Below are 20134 nucleotides of genomic sequence, written 5' to 3'. Positions count from 1 at the left end.
GTTTTTGCTGTACATGACCCAAATAAATGAATGGGTATGGTATATGGGTAAGGACTGTTGGAGACAGTCTAATGAGTAGTTTTTTGGGGCAGTTTTCAAGAGAAAATTGAAGCAATTAATATATTATAGAAACTATCGTTCCCAATGCATAATTTCTAGAATAATTGCTATACAAGAGGTGACTTAAATGCGACACAAAAAAGCAAAAGATCAACTATGGCAAGCAATAGTATAGCCTGATTGCTTTTGTAACTGATCAGATCAAACACTCGCAAGTCACAACAAAATCACAGAAATTGCACAACAGTTATAAAAAGAGGTAAGATAAGACAAATATCACTTTTACTATCAGAGTTCATTGAATCACCTTGCTATTAACAGCGACTGCAAATTACAAGCAGGGATTATTAGTTAAGTACAAACAAATGTGTTAAACTGAATTTATCAACAATGGAGATGCATTCTCGTCGAAGACTTCCTCAAACTAGCAATGTTATAAATTTTTATCCGTGCATAAGAAAGTGAGATCAGTAATCTCTGAACCCAAATTAAGCTGCATACTCACTTCACGTATGACCGTGTGGACTGAGATTCAGTGACTTGCCTCAAAGAGTCAAATAACTTACTCCTGATCTCAGCTCACTCTCCACTACAAGTGGATCAGTCAATCTGTTCAACTGATTGCTGCAATTACAGAAAATTCTGCACAACTATATATGTTCGCACAATGCCCATAATTTCCAAATTCCAACCAATTAACTTCGTATAGCTACCAAACTTCATTGAAATCTACTACCCCTGGAAAAGATGCTTCACATTACACTCGATCATGACTCATCTTAGGACGAATCACCCCCGAAAACACAGAAAACTGGCCAAAGGTGGTGGCCTATTTATCTGGCTATTTACAAGTAAGAGGCCGCCACGCTGCGCACATCTGTCGGCATGAAGGCCAGCACAACCAGCAGGACGAGCAGGCAGACCGGCAGCCACAGCAGCAGCGACGGCGGCGGCGGCAGCGGCGGCAGCACCAGCGGCAGGATGAGCAGCGAGAAGGTGAGGCAGGCGAGCACCAGGAACGCGCCGATGCTGAAGTAGGTGGACGCGATGACCTTCTTGTCGTGGAAATCCGCCTCCTGCTGCCGCTGCTGCAGGTGCCGCTTCACGGCATTATTCCTCCGCTGTATTGCTGCCCCCCCTCCTTCCAGCGCGCTAGATCGGCTTGCCATGTGCAGTGTTCTTTGGTGTACGGTCGCAGTGAGTGGTTGCAGAAGTAAGCAAGAACTGAAAGGCGGTGGGAGGAGGACTGTGTTTTGTTTTCGTCAGATCTGAGCTCCGGTGATCGAATCGCCTGTCACCTGCTTTGGAAGAACTGCACCTGAAGCCAGAACACCTGTCCGTCAAGAGATAGAACACAAGTGTTAGATGATGATGAGTATTGAGTACATCATGTGTTTTTATCAAATGGTCTTTTTGAGCTGTCGTTACATGAACATGATATTTAGCAAGGACGCCGTCGTAATCGCCTAGAATTTCTAGAACGGCGAACAAAGTTCAAACCTTTCCTCCCAGAAACTTTACTTTGAAGAATCCGAAGAACCCAATGAAAAGAGAGATGAAGAATTCACCCAAACGTATCGAAATCATCACAGAGCAGGAGAAGGTACCTTTAATCCTGAACCTCGCATTGTTCTCCGGGTCTCCGCACTGTTGAACCACCGGAACAAGCACGTTCTTCCCCTTTTCTCTTTCTCCCGTAGGAAGGCAAGAATCCCTCTTTAATCCCACACAAGATCAAGAAAGAGATCTCAAGAACAACACCAACAGCAGCAGCTGAGAAGAACTCCGCGAAGGCTCGGATTGAGCCACCGGCAACTCCGGCCGCCGGACGGGACACGCAGAAGAAAACAGAGGGAAGCAGAGGAGGGGATCCGGTGATAGCGAAGCTGGTATCTCCCGTGACGACGCCGACTCGACTCGACTCGACTCGACTACTGCTGCCGCTCCTCCTGCTCCTGCTCCCGGGGGGATGGATGGAGATGGAGATGGGAACGGGGGGGAGAGATTGAGTGAGCATGATGACGGACAGGGAGGACGACGGGTGGTCAATTTTATGAGTGGGGGATCTCATTTGATTTCCTTCCATTGGGAGCGCCGGGATTCAAATCTCGGAGGTCGGAGGAAGGGGGAGCCGGATACATTGCATCCAATCCAACAAGGACCAACTTGGGCAGGCAAGGCAACCCATGCAGCCAAAAGCCAAGTGGTGGTGGGGTGGAGTTGCCGGCTGCTGCCCCGTGCTGGGTGCCGGTGGGCCCCGCTGCCTTTCTCCATTCGGCAATTGGCAGCGACCTGACGGGTTTGAGTTTTGGGCAACCTCTCTGTCTAATTGCAATTAGGCCTTGTTTAGTTACCCAAAAATTTTGCAAAATTTTTCAGATTCCCCGTCACATCGAATCTTTAGACGTATGCATGGAGTATTAAATATAGATGAAAATAAAAACTAATTGCACAGTTTGGTCGGAATTGACGAGACAAATCTTTTAAGCCTAGTTAGTCCATAATTGGACAATATTTATCAAATACAAACGAAAGTGCTACTATTCACATTTTGCAAAATTTTTTGGAAGTAAACAAGGCCTTAGTGTCTCCTTCTCCTTCAAATTACCACACGTCTAGTCTAGGTAGGGATAAAAACGGATCGGATACGAACGTATATCACTGATATCATATTTATTTTCATATTTCTGGTCGGATTCGGATTCGAATACGGTTAATTTTAATCATGTCGGATAAGATATGATTGGATGTCGACATCATAAATATACGATTTAAGTATTCGGATACGGATACGGTATCTCGGATGTTAAACATTCGGACTCGAATACGGATAGATCTAAACCTCTTTAAACGAATTCGGTCTCGAATACGGTCGGAAAATATCCGTACCGTTTTCATCCCTAAGTCTAGGCCTTGTTTAGATGCCATTAAAAAAAAATTTCACATTAAATCTTTAGAGACATGCATAAAACATTAAATATAAATATAAATAATTAATTATACAGTTTGCTTGTAAATCGTAAGACGAATCTTTTAAATTTAGTTAAGCTATGATTGAATACTAATTGCTAAATACAAACGAAAGTGCTACAGTAGTTAAATTCTAAAAGTTTTTGATCTAAACAAGGCCCTAGTCTAGAGTCTTTTTGACTAATGTGGTTCATACTATTAGGGTAAATAAATATATTATCTACACTATTTGTTGGTCTCGTCGTCTACGGCAAGACTCGATCTATCTCAAATTTGACCGGTTTCAAATTTTTATAAAGAAAAGAATGCACATTTCACTCAAGTTAACCGGTTTCAAATTTGATCAATATTTATAAAAAAAGTATATTCATAATAAATCTATTCAAAAACATAAATATTAATATTATGTTTTATAAATTTAGTTAAATTTGAAATAAATTGACTTGTATGTTAAATATAGTTATGTCAAAAAAATGTTTTTTAGGAAAATGAAATGTACAAGTACGTGTGAGTAAATAGTGGTATGATGATATACGCATGTTTGTTCTTAGCATTGACGAGAGTGACAGAGTTGAAAAGTCATGACTAAAAGTATTGTTCGTGATTTGTTACGAGATAAAAACATATAAATGACTTGCATATTCACATATAACCTCAAGCGAACATGCTCTAATTTAGATTCTTCTTATCTCAAGGCTGGTGTGTGCACGAAATTATCCGGTAAAGATGGTTCGTCGTAGCTGCCGATCTACGTGTCGAATATATATGTTCTTTAATTTTTAACCATTCAAGGGCATAATATCTTCCTTTTGCAAAGATGTTAATATTTGTGCTTATCGGATGTAACAGAACTCGACCGTGTCATTGAGCTAACCTAACTGCAGACTAGCGTTTTCTTCTTGACACATTTTGGCCTTAACTTATTATTACTGAGTACTATATAAGACCTCGTTTGGCACGGCTCCACTTCACCAGTGAAGCTGTTTTTTAGGGCTTTAGCTCCATGAACAGCTCTATCGGTGGAGGTGAAGCCATTTTGGTAAACCGTTTGGTAAAATAGCTATTTCCTTAAATGTGCTCTCACATAATGCCACGTAGGATGAGGTGAAACCGAAAGAAGCCACTATTTTTGGCTCCTTCATACTCCAAAGCTCTGTGAGAGCATGTTTTTAGGGGCTTCATTGGTGGAACTATTCTATTTTACCCCGTTTGGCACAAAACGGCTCCTGAAGCCGCAAAAGAAGCCGTGCCAAACAGGGCCTATGTGATCTTTAATTTGAAAAATATTTTACTCGTCAAGAAGATGAAAGACTATTTTACTTATATCGATCGTTGGCATTTAAAGTGTCCGATCTCGACTTGTCATGTAAACAGTAATCACCTTCAGGTGTTCTTGTAACGGCTGCCTTCACATATATCATACTCCCCTAAACAGTAATCACCTTCAAGTGCTTTTTGTCCTGTTCGTTTGAGTTTATCAGCAAAATCTATTTGTCATTTAATAGTATTTTTTTCATAACAAATCAGCGAATAATACTTTTTATCGTGACTTTTCAGCCAACGAATAGAGTGTGATGGGTATTTAGGCTCCATTTGACTGATAATTAGTGGAGCTAATATAACCGGTCATTTTAATTCCTAGCTTCACCCTTGTGATAGCTAGCTTCGAGGGGCGTCACGTACTAATTAAAAAAAAATCTTAGCAACTGACGTTCGCAAGATTTACTTGAACAAATCAACAAATGTGTACAGCATCAGAACACGTAGGCCAAAGTTTGTTCGGGTCCTACATAAGCCACTAAAATTGTTTAAAGAAAACTGTGACTAAAATTCGTCGATAACTGCCTTTTGGTCTTAATTCTTCCAAGCCACTTTTTGGAAAAGTCAGAAAGGCGCAATTTTTTCTTTTTGCTGCTCAAGGGTTCGTCTCCCCTGGCCACCTTTTTGGCGCATCTAGAGATCTCCTCTATCAAGTGAGGTCGCTCGCTTCGCTTGCTTCCACCAATTGAACAGACGCGTACTACTTCATTGCCAATTCAATCCAACGCTTTAAAATGAGGTTCCTTCAAACACAAATTACATATAGTACTCGTTAGGTAGTTCATTTCATATCATAAAATAGAATTGGCCTGATTGTAAATAAAATAAGAAGTGACAATTCCTTTGAAGTTTCAGTAAATTTATTAAAAAATAACAAATAAATTGTGGCAGAACCTCCTGAATTAATTGGTCCACATGCACCCATCATTGTCTCAAAGACTTCTGATCGGCGTGCACGAGTTCCAAATGACTTAAGAAGTCTGTCGGGTGCCCTCGGAGGACCCTGAAGCATCCACATTTTAACTCATACAGGATCAACATGGAGTTACCACAACATTACAACATTTGTTACAAAAATAACATACATTAGAGTGCGGAAGATTTATAACTTAATTTACAACATATGATGAAGTACAAACTTAACTAAATTTCCAAAAGGTGTGTAGAGTAGCGGAAGCATCCTAGGTGAAGCTTCTAAGGTAGAAGAGGTGGATAAATCATGTCGCGCCCACCGACATGACCTCCATTAGCAATCTAAGTCAGCACCTACAACAGGGGTTATAAAACCCTGAGTACAAAAGTACTCAACAAGACTTAACCGACTAGAAAAGAGGTGAAGACTCAGGTATGCAGGCTATAGGGATTCAAAGTAAGGCTTTAGCAAGATCAAAACATTTCTTTTGCATAAAAGCTTACTAAGAGTAAAACCTACTTTCCAGTTTTAACTCAAGATCATTATTTATGACTAACTAAAACTATTATCAAACTTTCATAAGCATACCACCTCTTTCTTATACCAAAGATCCATTTATTACTACGATGATGGGGTGAGGATTGAGGCTCCATATCCGAGGAAACACGGCGATTCGAATCGATTAAACCCAGCTGGGGATTCAGTACCACACGACATATGTAGAACTTAATCTTGCATATGTCAACCTTTTCTATAGATCCTCCCATACAAGAACGGGTCCAGCGTCACCCGAGAGCACAATACACCACCATCCTACAGCCAATCTAGATGTTTCCCGGTCATCTCAGATCCGTAAGGTGGGTACACGCTACTCTCGCCATCTCTGCACTCCCAGTACGCGGTTAGCCGTTCTCAAGTATCGGAATAGCTATAGGTAAGGCTTACCATCGCATGTGGGCTGTACTCAAAGGTCTCAATCACAGCAGGCCACCAACGGAACGGTCCTTAATCGACACAGTTGGAGACACTACTTTAAGACTCCATTCTTAAAGCAAGTCCACCGACCGGTCTCAAGTTTAAACATTATTAACCATAAAAGTATTCCACAACAACCCTTCAAACTTTCTTATTTAAAAACCTATCTATAAGCAGGGCTAAGCATCGCTACGCATACTAAGTATTTTCATAAAACAAGTATCAAGGTTAATATTGAAATCATCAAGGTAGATAATGCAGCAAATAGGATTCACTTAACTCCTATTCACCTAATGCATCATATTAACTCAAGTGATATAAATAACTTTATGAAAATACAAGGATAGGGTTTAATGTCCGGGGCTTGCCTTGGTGGGAAGGGAAGTCCGATAACTCAGAAAAACCAGATGGATCCACCAACTCAGAAGCAACCCACTGAGGATCAGATTCCTCTGGAGCGTTGTCTACACGTAGAAGTGCATATGCATGATCAAAGAGATGCTCATGACATGATAAAAACAGGTTACATGTTCTTGAATGATAACAACAAATATAACTACCTTGAGTACAACTTACCTTCATGGTATAGAAACAAACTAATCTAGCTATCAAAGAATAGATTACTACTAAGCAAATTTTATCATCTTCATTAAGAAATATTGGGTAGCTATCAGACAACAAAGATCATTTATATGAAATAATCCATAACCAAGGAGCATATCATGCTAAGTAACCACTAGTTGTCAATCAATCCCAAAGATCAAGCAAAACCTAAAATGATTAGGTTTTCTATTTATTTTATATATTATTTTTTAAATAACCATTACTATGAAACAAATCATACTTTATTAAACAGATCTGAAATTAATCATGAAGCTAGATAACAGTAACACAAGTTCACATGTCAAATTTCATGATTTTTGGATATACCCATAAATTATTAAAAATCATGGAAGGTTTATTTATTAATAAAAAGAGGCAATTTATAAATACATGCAAACTACCAAAAAATAGAATCTAGTATTTTTCCTGTGTTGTACTCATTTTATAGAACCTACACAAATATTTTCATCATTTTTGGATCAGCACATGATTTATTACACAAAATCAAACATAAAACAAAATTTTTGCACAAAAAGAAAAGAGAAAGGCCACTGTATCGTGAGCGGCCCGGAACTCGGCCCGCAGGCCGGCCCACGTGCCCTCGGCCCAAACGCGCGCTGCGCGCCCTCGCCTCCACTCACGGCGTCGCTGACAGCGGGCCCCCGCTGTCAGCTTCGTCTTCAAGCTTCGGCCGGCCAAAACAACGGCGCGACCGAGCCATACGCGCCATCTCTGCCCCTCGCGACTCGCTGGTCGCGATTTCCACTCCATGGCGCACCTCTGGGCCCCCTAATTACTTGCTCTCTCCTAGCCTAGCTCTCAATGCCACGGGCGCGGCGGACGGCCGCCTCGGCCGAGCAAACGCCGGCCGCTACGAGCGATAAGAAAGCGAATTGAAAGGCGTAAAAGCATCAGCGATTCACCGTGACTTCAACGGATCAAGAAGCGGCAGTGGAGAGGCTCGAAGCAGGCCTGGGCACGGTGAACCACCCACGGCGGCGCTTCGGTCGGACTTGGAGAAGAACGGCTCGGTGGAGGGCTTACGGTGGGTTAGAGCTTGCGCTCGGGGGCGAAATCGGTGGCTGGGTTCGGGGCGGAGCTGCTGGTGTGCTTGAGTGGTTTGGAAAGGGAGCGAGGAAGGCGAATTGGAGGAGCGCAGCAGGGTCGTCGGCGTCGGGTGCGAGAGAAGAAACGAGCGCGTCGTCCGGTGGAAAGGCTTTTATCGCGAAAGGAGGAGACGCCGTGCCTCCACGTCGCCTGGCGACACAGGCAGGCAAGCAGCTGCGTGCCCTCATGCACGCAGGCAGCGCTGCGCGGGCGGCGGCCGCGCTGGACAGGGCGCCGAGATCCACATCGGCTACTGTAGCCATCCATATCCCCCTTTTTGTCTGTTATGCGAAATTTCGACCAAAAAGTGAACTGCAGTCAAAATTCTACCAAAATAAAAGTTGTGCAGAATTTTACAAGCTACAAAATGTATTTTGGTGCCCAAAACTGATTCTAAGTGGAAAAACTTGAATTTCAAATCGCAAATTGAGGAAATTCCAATTTTGAATTGGGGCAGATTAGAAATTCTAAAATTACTTTTGATCTTTCTCAATAACTTGAAAAATTCCCAAAATGAAAGTTGTTCCTCTTGTTGAGCTCTTTAACTTTCATGTTGGTCACCTTTCAAGATTCCAAATAGATTTTGAATTGGAGATTCAAATTGGAAAAGGGAACAATTTCCGGAAATCTGTATTTTCAAAATTACTTTGAATTTTGTACTGAAACTTCAAAATCTCAAAACACCAAAGTTGTACATATTGACAAGCTCTACAACTTTGCTTTTGAACTCATCTCCAAATTTTGCTTAGTTTTTAAGTTACACAAAAGGGGGTAAAAACTAGGATTGAAATTAGGGGTTTTTCTTAGTTGCCTCCCTACAACCCTCCTTAACTAGGGATTAAACAACCATCACAAGCATCACTTCACAAGATAAACATACTTTAATTCTCTAAGCACAATCAACCAAATTAAACTTATTTTAAATTGATGCATCATGATGTGCTTAACAAATATGCTTTGCAATGCTTATGATGACATGATCCAGTTTTAGTGTTCGTAACATCAGGGATGTTACATAAATCCACTGCAAAGTCATATTTTACGATGGAAATAATGAAATTTTTGATTTTGAAGGCTTGGTGTAATTTTTTATATACCCAGTCAAATAGTTATAGAATTTTAAGTTTGGACAAAAGTAAAGTCTTTTTTTTAGCCATCGAATTGTTTCTTGGCTCAATTCTGGCCTTCAAATTCTAAAACTAGAATTTTTTTTCGTCAACAAACTGTCGAAACTGAAAAAAAAAACCTATATGTCTACAGTATATGAGGTTCGGTGGATAAGGTCGCCGCCGGTAAACTTGAGCCATAGCTCACCACACCAACTTCGGCGTGTACCAAATCAAATTTTTTATTTTTGCTTCCTCTCCTCTCACAGCTGTAACAATTTTTTTTTGAGAAACCTAACTGCTGTAATTACTCCCTCCCTCCTACAAATAAACTCAATTCTAACAATAAACCTGGACATGTATAATGTCCAAGTTCACTATTAAAATTGTATTTTTTATGGGACGGAGGAAGTATGCAGTATACTATAGGGGTAACTTTTTTTCTAGTACTGCTAGCGCCCGAACGTCCGAACGCCTAGACCTATGCTCCAACTCCCCATGCACAACTGCATCCCGCTTCCGTCCACATGGGCTCACACCGCTTGGACCCACCCCGTGCTGCCTCGACTGCACCCGGGGAGTCCTGGGTCGCACCCTCTCCCGCTTCCGTTCACACAGGCTCACACCACTTGTACTCCACCCCATGCTGCCTCGACTGCACCCGAAGAGTCCTCGCTCGCACCCCCTCCGCTACTCACGTGCATGCACACTGGCAGCAACTGCAGCACAGAAAGGTGGCTAAGCCAGCATCCAGAAAAGAGGGAGAGAGGCAACAGATGCCCAATCAGTGCCGAAAGGAGGAGAAAGAGATACGAGATGAAGGTGAGGAAGCAGAAAAAGCAAAGACAAGAATGCAACATCCGATCTACTTTTGAAACATCTTAATACAATGTTTGCAACATACGCCTAAAGACAGATGAAACAAATAAAATATACATCTGCAACACCATATACTTTTGAAACATCTAGATAAAACACTTGCAACATTAGTATGAAACAGCTGAAACACTCGAAACATGCTGATGAAACACTTGCAAAAAATACCATGCAACATCCAGATCAAAATGCTTGCAGCATGTCTAGAGAAATATTATTTGCTGCAATATCAAATCAAAGCTACTGCAACAACAGAAACAAAAAGCGCAATGCATGGTACAATATAAAAAAACTAACACAACATCTCATACAGCAGTACTACAACATCTCATGTAGTAGTACTGCAACATGGTAAAGACGAACATGAAACATGGAAAGATGGAAACAGCTCAATAATCACCTTTCAGTGTTGCAATATTTGTAAAAGATAATTGAAAATAATTGAAAATCCCCTATTACAACAATCTCAACAATAGTACTCTCTTTCTGCAATACATGATTCACACCTATTGCAACATTTAAAAATTATCTTTTGCAACATCCCAAAAGTCTATTACAACACGGAGAAACAGCAAAAAAACATACAAAACAGCAAGGGGATGGGTTTGAGGTGCGGGATGCTCTAGCCCTGGCCCATCACTTTCGAACTCGGCGAAGGAAGAAGAAAATAGGATCCCAACCCACTGTTGTGTGTCTTAGATCCAGAGGAGGAGGAGACTCAGATTCAGAGGATGAGGTGGACGACGACGAAGAAGAGGGCTCAGATCCAGAGGAGGAGGAGCAGTGCTCAGATCCAATAGAGGAGAAGGAGGAAGAGGAGGAGGGCTTAGATCTAGAGCAGAAGGAGAGGAGGACAAAGAAGATGGCTCAGATCTAGAAAGGATCCACCTACCTCGTCAAAAGCCACCGCTGTCATGCTTCTCTCCGCTGTCATGGAGATCACCAGAGCGAGGGGAGGGAGGCAAGGAAGGAGGGAGGCACCGCTCATTGGAAAACCGGCGGGTGGGCAGGGAGGCACCGCTCTCTCTTGGTGGCATGGAGGTCGCAGGAGCAGGGAGGGAGGGAGGGAGCGCCGGCGGGTGGGGGAGATGACAGTGACTATGCGGTGTCTGTCCTAGTTGCGGGAGTGAGCGAGGTGAGGAACGACTGCGGGAGTGAGCGACGAGAGGATAAGGATGAGTGCGAGAGACAGTATCTGAGAGAGGGCGTGCGACATGGCTGGATCGGTTAGATATGGCTTTTGAATACGTGCAGCAAGGGCAGGTCTGTTCGCGGCTTTAGATGCGTCCGTTCCGATGGCCATTATACCTATCATTGATGTAACTGAGCTTGGACTGCTTGTTCTAATTTGGGCTAATGAGTCGTGGGCTGGGCTTCTTGGCCCGCATGTCTCTTGGGCTCTTTTTCGCTGCTTGTTTGCTGACAGCTGGAACCGTACTCTCGCTTATCTTGCAAACTGTATAGGCCAACAATATTTTTCCTATAATAAATTAGTAAATAATATTTTTAGTCATATCTTATCGAACGTTTTCTCTACTCCTCGTTGACACAGGTTCAATGCATCGGCATTATTTTATTCGTGATTCGTGATGAGGCAGTAGTAGCACAGATGCATGGTCTTGGGCTTTGCCGGGAAAGCGCGCCAGGTGGTGGCCCGTCAGGCACGCCGCGCATCACCATCACCCGCAGGAAGACGTCAGACGTCACCGCGTTCTCGTATTGTACGAATTGGTAGGCAGGCAGCGGCACGATCCCGTGGCTCGCGTGATTTGCCGGCGATTAGCGGGCCTGGTGGGACGACGGCGCCCACCACCCACCGCCACGGGGACACGGCCACGGCCACGGCCTGTGGCTGCCTGTCTGCCAACGAGCCGAGGCACCCATGGATAGGGAGCTAGCGTGCAAACTGTAGGTGACAAGACCTCCGTACTACAGTTCCGTTTCAATCTACGCATGCATGAAGTATTAAACATAGATTAAAAATAAACTAATTACACAGTTTAGTTAGAAATTACGAGACGAATCTTTTAAGCCTAGTTAGTACATGATTAGCCTTAAATGCTACAGTAACCTACATGTGCTAATGATAGATTAAGTAGGCTTAATAAATTCGTCACGCAGTTTTCAACGAGTTATCTAATTAGTTTTTTAATTAGTATCAAACACTTCTTCTGATATCCTACGAAACATCCGATGTGACATCCAAAATTTTTTTCCTCCCTAACTAAATAAGGCCTTAACCGATCGTATAAACAGGGCCAGTCCTGAGTATTTTTTACCTAAACGAACCTAAAATTTTAGACCTTTTCATATCAACACTATAATACTACTGGTACTACCTATTGGTACTATATACACATACATATATAAAATGTTGCTGATGAACAGTTAACCAAATACAAAAGCAATATTTGTATGAAATAATTTGTATACATATTAAATTACCTTTAAATTTTCTAACATTCATTTATGCAAAGTCATCGATGATAGTTTCAATATCAATCTCATCCAACAATCGTTTCTCAATGCATAATGTTGCCAATCTATTCAGCCTCTCTTGTGACATTATAGATCTCAAATAGTTCTTCAATAATTTTAATTTTGAGAAACGTCTTTCAGCTAATGTCATCACTGGCATAGTAAACAAGATGCGATAAGCAATGGAAGTACTAAGATAACAATCATCTTCCATAACAAACTCAAAAATCTCCATAGTTGTCATTTCTCTATTTGGCAAAGCGGATTGTAGAACTCTTAGCTTAGAAATTAGATCATTTAAATCAATGCCAGATGAGCCATTACTTGAGAAAGCTACTGCCAATGTTGTGCAACACAAATTTAGTTCAAGACCATCCAAGGACTTCAAGCTTGTTGAACTTATTAAAAACCCAAATATCTCATTAAATGCCTTGTTCAAATCTACTTTTTAATGATATTTTTGCCATATTAATCATAACTAGAAAGTAACTAACTTTAAAATCATTCTAAGCTTGCAAGATGACTTTGTCACTATTATTCTCATCAAAATGTTTCTTTCTAAGAGCACAGCGCTTTACATGAAATGATGGCTCAACACCCATTTCAGATTTTCTTTAGCAATGACCATACTAGAAGCAAACCCATCATTCCTATAGGTCTCAAAGTAATCCATTATGCCTTTTACCTGTCGTATGGTAGAATCAATGCACATAGATGATGATTGCAATTTTCGCTCACTATTAACAACAAATAGAGTGCCATGCCAAAAATAAATTCAAAACTGCCAAGCACATCAAATAAATTCTTTGCATCACTCCTATCCTTAGTTCCAATGTCAGGATCTTCACTTAATGCAAGTAAAGATGCTCTTAGCTGAGGAGCTTGATATCTAATTGATGTAACACTTTTAATTTGACTCTCCAACGTGTGTTGCATAATGATTTCACAGTTAGACCATCAACATAATCAAGCAAAAATTTCCATCTTTTAGTAGAACCAGCAAATAATATATATATATATATATATATATATATATATATATATATATATATATATATATATATATAAAAAGTGACAGCTTTATAGTGCAAGACTTAGCCCTATCACAACGAGCAAGATTAAGACTATGACAAGCACATGGCATATATTTGGCTCTTGGATTAATTTCACGCAGTCGATTTTGAACCCCCTTACGTTTTCCTTTCATATTAGAACCATTATCATAACCTTGTCCCCTGATGTCATCAATATCAAGACCAAATGACTTAATGACATCAACCAAAACATTGCAGAGCCCAAGACCAAATGTGTCATCTACCTTCAAGAAACCAAGAAAGTATTCCTCTATTTTAATTTTACCATCAACCATGTTAACACATCGAACCAATAATCTCATTTGTTCTTGGTGACTAACATCTAGGGTACAATCAAGAAAGAAATATTTAGCTCTTCTAACAATCTTGATGATAGAATTCATAATACCAGAGACCATAAGAGAAATCAACTCATTCTGAATTTTGTAGCTGAGATAATGATGATGAATGTCTTTGTTTTGAATACATCCAAGATGGTCTTGCATTACTAGATCAAATTCCGCAACCATCTCACAACAAGCTAAAAAAATCCCATTTTGGTCATTGTAAAGCTGCTCATTAGATCCTCTAAAGCCAAATTATGTTTACCAAGAAATTACAATGGTAACTATTCTTAATATAACTAGCCTTCAGCGCTCTTTCTCTTTTGAGATTTGTTTGTTGCAACTCTTTGTAAATTGTTTGTTGTTTCTTCAACCTAATTCTCAATTGATTCCATGAGGTCATATTGGTAATGTGCTCAACACTAATTCCATGCTCCCTCAACCTCATTGACATGCCTCCAATCTATATACCAATCATTCCCCAATAAACTATTGCATTTGTTAGATTAAAAAGCTTACAACATAAATAAAATGCTCTGTCCAAGTGTTTGGAATATACTAACCATTTTCTATCATGAACCTCTCTATTGCTCATTTTTCTAGAGTAATAGGCATAGAAAAAAATATCTATCATTGGCATCCTAAGGGAATTCAAGATTCTCTTCTCTTATAGCCCCCTTCTCAAGTAAAGTATCTCTTGCTTTGTTATAAGTTTATCCCAATTTCTTGGATCATAAATATCAATAGATACTGGATCGTCATCAACAATAGTATGTTCTGTTTCATTTGAACTAAATGTGTGCTCATGATCACTCACATTATGTTCATCCATGTCGATGTCAACATTGTCTTCCATATGGTCCTCATCTTCTAGATTAGCATTAGCTGGTTCCTCCACAGCAACTATCGCCAATGCATCTGGATCTCTTGAAGTGCTTGTATTACTTTTAAGAAATTTATGAAAGACCCCTCTGTGTGATTCTACCAAAGCATCTATACGGTTTTTCTTCATTCTTTTGTCGTGGCCAGAAGGTTGTTTTCTTGATGACATGGTACTGTTAAAATTTAGAAATAATTAGTAACTACAGCTTCATAAAGTAAAGATCACGTGAGAAATAATTAGTAATTAAATTTAATAATCTACATTCATACCTTGCAGCATCCTAGAGCTTGCTGGAACTGCTGATTGCTGTGAAGCCGAAGTGCTGAACGGAGATGAGGGAATTGGAGAATGGAGATCAGGGCATCAGGTGATTAACCGGTCGAGGAATGCCACCTGGGGCTTGGCCTTCTCACTTCTCCGCTCTGCTGGAAGACGCCGGCACGCCGCCAGGCCCCTCCGCCCCTCATGTCACGTACCCACGTGATAGGCATGAAGGAACGCGGAAGGTTGCAGTCTTGTGGACTCGCGGTGCGTGATCACGGAAAATGCGGAGTCGGCACATCATCTAATCTATTGTACAATACCTATTACTACATATACATACCTGGGGGCCATCCAAGTCCTAGACCGCTGTCCCTCCCGCTCCCCAAGGGTCGGGCCAGCGTATACAAACATATATCACTAGTATTACATTTGTTTTTGTATTTTTAGTTGGATTCAGATTCAAATATGAATAACGTCAGCCATGTCGGATAGGATATATATAGTTGGATGTCGACACTATAAATATGCGATTTGAATATTCAGATACGGATACGGTACAGGATGTTGATCCGGACTCGGATATAGACATATTTGAACCCCTCTAGATGGATTTGGTCTCGAATACGGCCAAATAATATCTATACCATTTTCATGCCTAGTTCTACTAGGGATAGATTTCCTATCAGATCGGAGTGAAACAACTGAACATGGATACAACTATTTATTATATAAACTCAATATGAATACAGATACAACAAAATAAATGTTTCAAAATTGAATTTAAGTTTAGATATCTACTTATTTTTTGTCAAAATGGGATCTACTAAGTTTTGATGACAACATATATCTATTTGTTTGTCGATAGTTTTAGCATAATAGAATCATATGTATGCAGAGAATATGATTATATAATACATGTAGATAAGAAAACTAATAAAGTAACATATACAAAAAATATTTCGATAATTAAATATATCAAAAATCAATAAAACTATAAATAAAATTTATGAATAAATAGTTCAAAATATATAAAAATCATTTCACCAATATATGAATAACTAAAGTAAAATTAATATGACTGCTCATGTTAAAATTAATTAGGATTAACCAGTACATATCATTAATAATTATAAAATTAATATGATGCTATTAGCCATAGGGATAAATTTTAAATAGTTTAAACTACAAACATAGCCCGCGCATATTGTTTAGAATGAAACTATAATGTTATTAGTATTCAATCTATAGTTGCTGATGATTTTACTTTGTCTGAGTAATGGAAATCCCTATTTCCCCTAAAAAAAATTAGAATAAAATTAGACTATATTACTTATATGAAGAAATAAACTATTATAAATTAATTGTAGTGGATGGCATGACATATTGATAGCGATAATTAAATGTATGTGATAGTGGATTGTAGAGATTGACTGCTTGCATGTCAAGAAACAATGGCTAGCAGTCTAGTGGGGTTTAGGATTATTAAGAGATATAGATATAGATATAGATATAGATATAGATATAGATATAGATATAGATATAGATATAGATATAGATATAGATATAGATATAGATATAGATATAGATATAGATATAGATATAGATATAGATATAGATATACATGTTATTTGTTATATTAAAGTTTATACCATTTAAATTACTAATTAGTCATAGATATAAGTTTTATATAATATCAGATATTTCATATTTTTTAATACCGTTGTGGAATCAAATAGAGAAAAATAAAAAAAATCATATTGGAATCTAATACAAATATGGATATTCATATTGACATTAAAATGAATACGGATATCGTATCTCTTGAATCTTTTAATATTTTGATCCATTCCTATTAAGTTCCTTATCAATTAATCGGGGCATGGGCCAAATTCCTCTGACAGCTTGGTCAAACGGTCGACATCTTTTCAGTAAAATAGTTTGGGGGCGATCTTTTCGCCACCAATTGAATATTTTCTTTTGTCGATTAGGAGCTTGTTTGATACTAAGATCTAATTATTAGTAAGCTAAAAATTAGCCTACCCCATGTTACATGGGACTAATAGGTGGACTAATTTGTTAGTCAAACTGGTGTTAAAAAAATTTTGTTAGTCAAATCAACTAGTTGTAAGCCAAATGACTAGCCAACCATCACTAATTTAGGCTAATTTAGCCCTATAGCTTATCTAAATATAAACAGGTCCAAAATTTCCATTATTAAACTATGCATGCAATGCAAGCTTAGTTGCTAGGGTAAATTTAATTGAGGCTTAAGTAAGCATGCGTTGAGACCCAAACCATAGGGCCTAGTTTTTATGACCTTTCTTGATCGGGCTCCGGCTGAGCTCTTGTTAGGAAAATAGAGTAGGCACAGTTTTTTAATCGGGCAAGTTTGTTTTTTCAATTAATTATTCAGTATGAAACTATGCGTCCAAGCTTTAAGTGATGTTTGGTATCGCTCTGCGAGCAGCTTCACGAGTAGCAACCAAACATGTCCTTGTCAAACCGCTTCTTTGATGAATCCCTAGGAAATCTGTTGAATGAAACTAGATGAAAGATTGAGAGCTGTAAATAGTGGCTTCTCCTCGCTCCTCTATCCAGGCACGTGGAAGCTTCTAGAGCTACCCCTCCTTCATGCGGGCATGTCACGGGGCTAGCGGACGGAGGCACCACGATGGAGGTGTATGGATGCACTGGAGCAGGCAAGGCATGAGATGGTGAGACGGTGGCACCGGAGATGAACAAGATGTGGGGGCTAGTCGGCGAGCAATGACACATGGGCTACTTTGTGCGAACGCAGTTGTGAAGGCGAAAGGCACTAGGGCTCGATGTTGCGGGAGCACGGGCACACCAGGGTGTGTGGGCGTGGGTGCACTAGGGGTTGAGTGGGCATGGGCACCGAGATGCCATGGTGGGGTCAGGGGTAAGGAAGAAAGGATCAGAGGTAAGGAGAAAGAAAGAAAAGGAAGAAGACATAGGGGTAACACAGGAAAAGGAAGAAATTGGTAAACATCGTGCATAATTTTTATCTACTACGAGAAGTTTTAATAACTAAATTTTTCTAGAACAACTTCAGCTACACAAGTGGAGCTACTTCCTCAAGCCAAAAAAAAGCTCAAGCTACTTCACTGATGAAGCATAACACTACCAAACAAAACCTTAGTTGCTGAAATAAATTTAGGCCGTGTTTAGTTCGTGGAGGAAAAAATTTCGCGACACTATAACACTTTTGTTTGTTTATGGTAATTATTGTTCAATCATAGATTAACTAGGTTCAAAAGATTCGTCTCGTAAATTCCGACCAAACTGTGCAATTAGTTTTTATTTTCGTCTATATTTAATACTCTATGCTTTTTTGAGAAAATTTAATACTCTATGTATGAGTCTAAAGATTCGATGTGACGGGAAATCTTGAAAAAATTTAGGTTTTGGAGTGGAAGTAAACAAGGCCTTAACCGAGACTAAAAGTATGCGTATCTTCAGGAGGCTTAGGGCCTCTTGGGCATAGATTCTCGTAGATCTGGCTTCACCTGATACATACAGTGTTTACTGGAGCCAGTCCACCAAAATTCATACAAAAAATGCCCTTATTTATTACTTAGAAAATGGTGGCCCATACTCTTCATGCGTCAATACATGACGCCATGATCAGGATCCACTTAGGCCTTGTTTAGTTCCGAAAAGATTTCGGATTTCGATACTGTAGCAATTTCGTTTGTTTGTGACAAATATTATCCAATTATGGACTAACTAGGATTAAAAGATTCGTCTCGCGATTTCAGCTAAACTGTGTAATTAGTTTTTACTTTCGTCTATATTTAATGCTTCATGCATGTGCCGCAAGATTCGATGTGACAAACTTTTTCTTTTTTGGGTGAACTAAACAAGGCCTTACCACTCGGCAGTGCTTTAATTATAGTTCGGTGCTGTCTTGTTCGATGGGATTGGGAAACCCCCACATGGCCACAAAAGTCAGAGCAGCGATTGCCTGTGTGCGTCCAGGATGGATCAGCGATTAATCATATCACATCGCAAATACATTGAATCGCCATCGGATTCTCGATTCCCAGATGACTCATATCATATCTATGCGTCCGATGCAAAGAACCGTCCATTTCCAAAGACGAAAATATAATGTCGTCCCAGATGCAGTACTCAGGAGTATATATAGTTCAGTGCACCTCGCCGTTTGATCAAAGCTTACTCAATGCATCATGGACTTTTGGGTGAGGGAATAATCATGATTAAGCAATCCTTGCTTTTTACTTATGTTTCCCCCATTTCTGCAATAACAAAGTTTAGCCGGCCAAAATGGCCACCGTTGTATTATTTTTAAAAAGGAAAATCGTGATTTTTTTTAGACATAATGCAAACGCAGTCCAACAAACTGTACTAGATTACGGTAGCTATTAGAGAAAAATAAGTAGAGTACTTCCTTTCATTCGGAATTGATGTTTTGGTTTTTTTTAATACATAACTTTTGCTATGCATTTAGATCTATACTATATGTAAATCTCCACTATAATTGAAAACTTCTTGGACCGTTAGACCAAACAAACTCACGCCCCAACAAACTCATCGCAGCCCACTAATTCGGCCCACTAATCTCCACCATAACTAAGTAAAAACACACATCTAACTCTAGGGAGTGAATTTTGCATGCATGCATGCAGGAGACAGTTTCTGTCGCAAAAATATTCTACTAATGGAGTAATAAATATTTTTGTTGAGATTTTGGTTGATCCTTTTTTTAATAATAAATAATAAATAGCTGCAGTAGCCAGTAGATGTTGTATATGGTCCCTACTGGAGTACATATAGGAGAAAACGTTTTTCCTCCAAAGGCCAGCCTGGTTACGGTACGTGATATGTACCGTGATCATAGATCGATCTTAGTATATCCGTATTCAAGTACTACTATAGGTTACATGTATACGTACCGCAGCGCATCGTAGTCGAGCAGGTCGGCCTTGCACAGCGCCAGCCTCTCCGCCGCGCCGGGGAGCGCCCTCAGGTGCGTGTTCTTCAAGCGCGAATTTTTTTTTGCCTGTGACGCCGGCGCCGTCGGCGGATGGACGGTCTAATCGGCGGACAGCAGGGAGACGGTGATCAGCGAATTCCAGTTGATCTACGTATCCCTTCCTCAAGTGCGAATTTTTTTTGCC

At 39.9% G+C, this 20134-nt stretch overlaps 1 protein-coding gene across 1 annotated transcript; it reads right to left on the bottom strand.

Annotated features, from left to right (window-relative positions):
* LOC8076906 (protein AUXIN-REGULATED GENE INVOLVED IN ORGAN SIZE) lies at nucleotides 549-2235 on the bottom strand. Its single transcript, XM_021461887.1, has 2 exons — nucleotides 1668-2235; nucleotides 549-1393 (listed from the first exon to the last, which is right to left on the bottom strand). The coding sequence occupies exon 2, from the start codon at nucleotides 1227-1229 to the stop codon at nucleotides 906-908; it is 324 nt and encodes a 107-aa protein (XP_021317562.1). The 5' UTR covers nucleotides 1230-1393; nucleotides 1668-2235; the 3' UTR covers nucleotides 549-905.

Source organism: Sorghum bicolor, chromosome 5 (assembly GCF_000003195.3).
Source record: "Sorghum bicolor cultivar BTx623 chromosome 5, Sorghum_bicolor_NCBIv3, whole genome shotgun sequence".
NCBI lineage: Eukaryota > Viridiplantae > Streptophyta > Magnoliopsida > Poales > Poaceae > Sorghum > Sorghum bicolor.
Note: the sequence above shows the minus strand (reverse complement) of the source record. Positions and strands in the feature narration are given on the sequence as shown.

Excerpts from the sequence above, each read along its gene's own strand:
- LOC8076906 (XM_021461887.1), bottom strand. The coding sequence starts at position 1,229 with ATGGCAAGCCGATCTAGCGCGCTGGAAGGAGGGGGGGCAGCAATACAG.